The sequence below is a fragment of the Xenopus laevis genome, chromosome 1L, assembly GCF_017654675.1.
Source record: "Xenopus laevis strain J_2021 chromosome 1L, Xenopus_laevis_v10.1, whole genome shotgun sequence".
Classification (NCBI taxonomy): Eukaryota; Metazoa; Chordata; class Amphibia; order Anura; family Pipidae; genus Xenopus; species Xenopus laevis.
Genome location: NC_054371.1, coordinates 202092668 through 202098667, shown reverse-complemented (window position 1 = coordinate 202098667; position 6000 = coordinate 202092668). Strand labels below are relative to the sequence as shown.

Sequence of the window (6000 nt, the reverse complement as noted above, 5' to 3'; positions counted from 1 at the left end):
CGGGCCATTAATTGACAGGCAGCAATCATACAAAACTTATGTCTGACAAATAGTAGTGACAGTCTCCCATTGATATTGTCAGATAGGCAATACATGCAGAGAGCTTATCGGTAGGCAATATAAATCTTTTACCCTTTCTGTCTAAACAACCAATCACCAAGGTGTGAAAAATGTCTGGACACTCCACACGGGGTCCGAAAATCATTTTGTATGATGATATCTTTGTGTCTATGGCTATCTTAAAGGAGAACTAAACCCCTCACTAAACCCCCTCACAGTCAGAATTGTGTCCCCTTTAGAAATACTGACCGCATATGCAGAACAGCGGAACACAGGGACGCCATGTTCACTAGCCTCAACTGTGGCTCCCCAGTGCTTGTTATGATGCATCTGGGCAGCATGCGGCCCCTGAAATTTTGCAGCCCCCTAGGCCCGGGCCTTTGTAGCCTCACAAATCCGGGCCTGCTTCCAGCAGCCTGTACTCTTAAGTACAGCACAATATTCACCCAAAACAAGAATACTCTCTGATTGCCTGTGGTCTTCCTCACAGCAAGCCTAACCTCCTGCAAACTCCCGATTTTCTTTTTCTCTGTAATAATAAAACAGTAGCTTGTAGTTGATCCAAACTAATATAATTAACCATTATTGGAAGCAAAACCAGCCTATTGGGTTTACTTAATGTTTACATGATTTTCTTGCACTTTTAAGTATGAAGATCCAAATTATGGAAAGATCCTTTAGAGAGGAAAACTATATTCTGTAAATGTCTTATTGTAAGCATAATGATAAGCATGCAGAATAAAATGGGAACATAAAGAGAAACTAAAGTCTGAAAATAAGGCTTCATATAAAGATATTCTCCACAGCAATAACTGTATAGTTCATACCACTCAATACTCCTAGCAACCCCTTCCTTCTCAGTGCTTTAGTGGGAAAACTTACAGAGCATTTTGAAGGACATTTCACACTATTGTGGTTTATACAGACACATTTGTGTAGCTGGGAGCATTGATTTTTGATATACAGCAGTGGTGCTCCAAAGTCATATAATTATGCTACTACCGTAAATGGCTCCTTTAAAAGGAGCAAGCACAGGATTTCTGGGGTTGTTCACCCGTGAGATAATTTTCATGACTTAGAGAGTGATATTCTGAGAAATTTGCAGTTGGTTTTTATTTTTTCATTATTTGTGGTTTTTGCATTATATAGCTTTTTATTCAGCAGCTCTCCAGTTTGCAATTTCAGCAAACTGGCTGCTAGGGTCCAAATGACCCTAGCAACCATGCACTGATTGGAATAAGAGACTGGAATATGAATAGGAGAGGCCTGAATAGAAAGATGAGTAATAAAAAGTAACATTACAAATTCATTTGTGGCCTTACAGAGCATTTGTTTTTTCAGATGGGGTCAATGATGAAAGATGGAAAGAATCAGAAGAAGGCTATTTCCCAAACTACAAAAAAATGAAAACCAAATGAAAAGTTGCCTAGATTTGGCCATTCTATAACATGCCAAAAGTTAATCAAACATGAACCACCCCTAAAATAAATAACATCCTTTTATCAGTAGAGTTTTAAAAACTCTCACTATCACACTACATTTTCTAACAGAATCATGTGGTGTAAAGGCGCAACCCAGAAGAAGAAGGCGATTAAGGCAACAAAGGCCACGTGACACTATTGGCATGTGACACTCAAACTACACTACGCGTACAGCGACATGTTCCGCCCACCAGCCGCTGATTGGACAGTGAAGTATTGAATGGTAGACCCGGAATTCCCAGCCGGCGAGCCACGCCTCCTCTGGATGTCTGTTCGGCGCCGTGTCAGTGCCAGGAGCTTTCTGACCGTCACGTGACCCAGTTGCTGACTCTCTGGCCGTCTTCCGGAGCTCTAATAACTAAGCTGCTGCTTCACTTCTTGGACTGACGTTACCAACATGTCTGGCTTGAGTGGCGCACCGTCCACTTCCAGCACCAGCTTGACCTATAACCATAACCACAGTGGCGGAGGAGGGGCAGATTCTATCGAAGTGGGACAAGACGCGACCCCAGGTGCCAACTCCACACAGAGTGTCTTCGGGTTGTTCAGCACCGACCTGAAAAAGTGAGAAACGGGGAAAGGACAGGGAGGGGCAGGGGAACAGGATCCAGACTTCTGCAACCTGTGGCTCTTCATCTGTTGCTGTACTACAATTCCCAGCATTCCCTGAGGGATCCTGAGCAATAGCTGGAGAATCACATACTGCACGTTCTTGCTTCATGTTTATCCCAGTTTTCTTGCTAAACCAGTTCTCACCCTGGCCCTGTTATTAATTGCATGGGGCACAGAAGGCTTTCTGGCCATCCCTGATGCTCTACATCATGGGTCCCCAACCTTTTTCACTTGTGAGACACATTCAATTGTAAAAAGCGTTGGGGAGCAACACATGCTTACAAAAAGTAGTTCCTTGGAGTGCAAAATAAGGGCTGTGATTGGCTATTTGGTAGCCCGTATTTTTACGCTTATTTATTATTACATTATCCCAAAAATTTGCTTTGCGGAAAAAAAATTGGATTTTCACATTTTTTTCATATGATTTTTACGATGTTATTGGAATTTTCATCCGAAAAATTCGGGGTATTGCACAAAAAATCATTGGGACTTTTCCCATTGACTTATATGGAACCTCTACAGGTCTGAGATGCTGGATTTTCAAATTCGGATTTTTCCATCCTCTGGGTTTAATCATTTCCGAAAAATTTGTGATATTTTAAGTCAGATTTTTTTAAAAAAAAAAAAAAATATCAAGAGTTTATTAAAAAAAAACCTTGGTGTTAATTCAACCAAAATAAACTCCTGCTTTAAAGGACCAGTAACATAAACATTTTTTTTTTTTAAAAAAAAATATTCCTTAGTAAACCACGAAAAAAACCCACCCAGATTAATTAAACTTTAAAATCGCACAGCCTTTATTAAGAAATAACTTAACGAAACTCCGCTTGCGTTCCTCTTCAGAAAAGGTGATCCATCGTGCGGCACTCGATTTCTCCTCCCTGCCTTCCTTATAGGAGATAGCCAGGGAGGACAAATCAAGCACCGCACGATGGATCGTCGTCTTTTCATGAAGAGGAGCACAAGCGAAGTGTCTAAGTTATTTCTTAAAGGCTGTGCGATTTTAAAGTTTAATTAGTCTTGGTGTTTTTTTTTTCGTGGTCTACTTTTTTAATTTTTTTTTTATATTACTGGTCCTTTAAAGGAGAATTCAATCCTTTAAGAAGAAACCCGTACACCCCACGGAGACCCCCCCCGGGGGAAATGCCTCATACGTTATACTTACCCCTCGGCACAGATTCTGGCATCCGAGTTACACGCAGCTGTCTTCCGGGTCTTTGGTAAGCTGAGTGGGAGATCGGCATGTTGGCGCAATCGCAGTTGGAGCAATTTGCTGGTTTGTGACAACTGCACATGCGCCGAAACTCACAAAATTGCTGAAGCGCCGGAAGAAGGCACAAAGACCCAGAAGATGAACTCCGATGCCAGAATCTGCGCGAGGTGCAAGTATAGGGTTGCCACCTTTTCCGGAAAAAAATACCGGCCTTCTTATATATTTATCTTTTTTTCCCTATTAATAACATTGGGATCAACCATCATTTTTACCGGCCAGGCGGGTAAAATGCCGGCCAGGTGGCAACCCTAGGTAAGTATAAAGTATGGGGCATTTCCCCGGGGTGCAGTTAGGCTGGAGGGAGGGGGGTTTACATGGGGTGGGGGTAAGGGTTTTTTTTCTTAAAGGGTTGAATTTTCCTTTTAGGCCACTGGGAGCAACATCCAAGGGGTTGAAGTGCAACATGTTGCTCAAGAGCCACTGGTTGGAGATCACTGCTCTATGTAATTGCTAGCATGTGCATAACCCACATGCTTTCTTCTTCTGAGCAACATTTTTATCTTCCCCCCCCCCAAGTGAATGGTTGGTCCCTTCACAATAGGCACACACACACTAAAGCTCTAGCACTAGGCACTTGTGTGCACTTAACATGCATTACGTTATAAGGTTAAAGGTTCACCTTTAAATTAACTTTTAGTATGATGTAGAGAGTGATATTCTGAGACAATGTGCAACTGGTTTTTATTATTTGTGGTTTTTGAGTTATTTAGCTTTTTATTCAGCAGCTCTCAAGTTTGCAGTTTGAGCAGTCTGGTTGTTAGGGTCCAGATTACCTTAGCAACCTTGCATTGATATGAATAGGAAAGGGTCTGAATAGAAAGATGAGTAGTACAACATGGCAAAAACAATAAATGTGTAGTTTGTTTTTTAGATGGGGTAAGCGAGCCTCATTTGAAAGCTGAACAGAATCAAAAGTTACACACTTGTGGGTGTGACTCTTGTGTGATACCTATGCCAGCCATGTAATATTTGGAGATTGGCAGGCAACTGTAAGTGGGAATTATTTTTCTGCACTGAATGACTTCCAGAATTTCATTATTGGGGGTCAGAGGAAGAGTGATTATATAGCAATCCCCATGATGCCTGCCTAATGCACTGTTCTGTCTGGGTACTTACATTTATATGGTGTGAACACAGTTAGGCCCTTATATTTCACAATTCAGAATTGACTGATTGTTTTGTACATGCCTGGGTATTCCCCCATGGCAGTCACATGGGAGACATGCTGCAGATACAACCAGTCACACTAAGGCTTTCAGAGCGCATAACGTGAAGGAAACTGGGGATTACACTGATTGCTTTTAAAGGAGAAGGAAAGGTGCAGTCGAAGGGGGTGGCAAATGTTAGGTCACCCCCCAAGGATTGTTGATACCCTGGTCTGGTGCTCCTTTTATCAGAAAACTGCACTGACCAGGGGTGCTTGCCAGCGAGTGATCCTCTTCCTCCTTTTTCGAACGGTGCACATGTGCAGTAGAATGAAAAGCTGAACTTAAACAATAAAACTTTTTTTTCACTCTATACATATATGCGTCAGCCGCGGGATTTTGAAGCAAGGTGGAAGAGTATTGCTCCCATGCAAGTGACCTGGGCTGGGGCAGTTTTCTGCTAACAGGAGCACTAGCCCGGGTTTACATTTAAAAGTTAACTTTTAGAAAGTCATAGGGGCAAATTCACTAAAGTGCGAAGCGCCTAACGCTAGCGCAAATTCGCCAGTGTGATGTCATTTCGTTACTTCGCCGATTTACTGGCGTAAATTCACTAGCGAAGTGGACCTACTCTAGCGCTACTGCGCACCCTTACGCCAGGCAAAGTTGCGATATGGCGAAGGGACATAACTACGCTAATTCACTAACTTGCGCATTCTACTGAACGTTACCTCTTGCGCCAGACTTGCCTTCGCCACCTCAGACCAGGCGAAGTGCAATAGAGTAGATAGGGCTTGCTTCAAAAAAAGTTGCAATTTTTTCTAATTCCCAAAAAATGCTGGCGTCTTTTCCTTTTTTAAGGGTGATAGGCTGAAAAAGATCGTAAATTTTTTTGGGGTACCCTCCTTCCCCCCTACATTTCCTAACATATGGCACCTAAACTATACAGTGGGCACATGTGTAGGGCAATATAACACCTCTATTTTATTTTATGAAGTTTTCCCAGGATTGTGTAGTGTAATGTATTTGCTGCTACATATACGTCCATTGTACTCTAACTTGGTGCCGTATGCAAATTAGGCAATTAGGAATTAACGCTAGCGCAACTTCGCTACCGTTTGTGTCCCTGAGCACCACTTCAGATTTTAGTGAATTAGCGCCGCCCTGGCGAAGTGTGGCAAAGCCTGCGCTAGCGCAACTCCGCAGGTTAGTGAATTTGCCCCATAAAGAGGCAAATACTAAGCAACATTTGAATTGGTTTCCATTATAGTTTTTTTTAATACTTTAGCTTTTTTCTTCTGACTTTCAGATTTCCAAATGGCAAATGCCATAATCCAGGATTCAGTTCGGGATTCGGCCAGTATATAGCCTTTTTCAGCAGGATTCAGATTCGGCCGAATCCTTCTGCCCAGCCGAATCCTAATTTGCA

General features: G+C 42.4%; 1 protein-coding gene across 2 annotated transcripts in view; it reads left to right on the top strand.

The window, feature by feature from the left end:
- The first annotated feature begins 1772 nt into the window (after positions 1–1772).
- The window catches only part of ap3b1.L (adaptor related protein complex 3 subunit beta 1 L homeolog), a 143539-nt gene continuing 139311 nt past the window's right edge, over positions 1773–6000 (top strand). The window contains exon 1 of one of the 2 annotated variants that reach the window (XR_005964980.1): positions 1773–2105. Coding sequence is in view for 1 of the 2 variants with exons in the window: in NM_001091840.1 (NP_001085309.1) it covers positions 1939–2105 (167 nt within the window). In the remaining variant the exon portion in view is untranslated. 2 annotated transcript variants of the gene reach the window in all.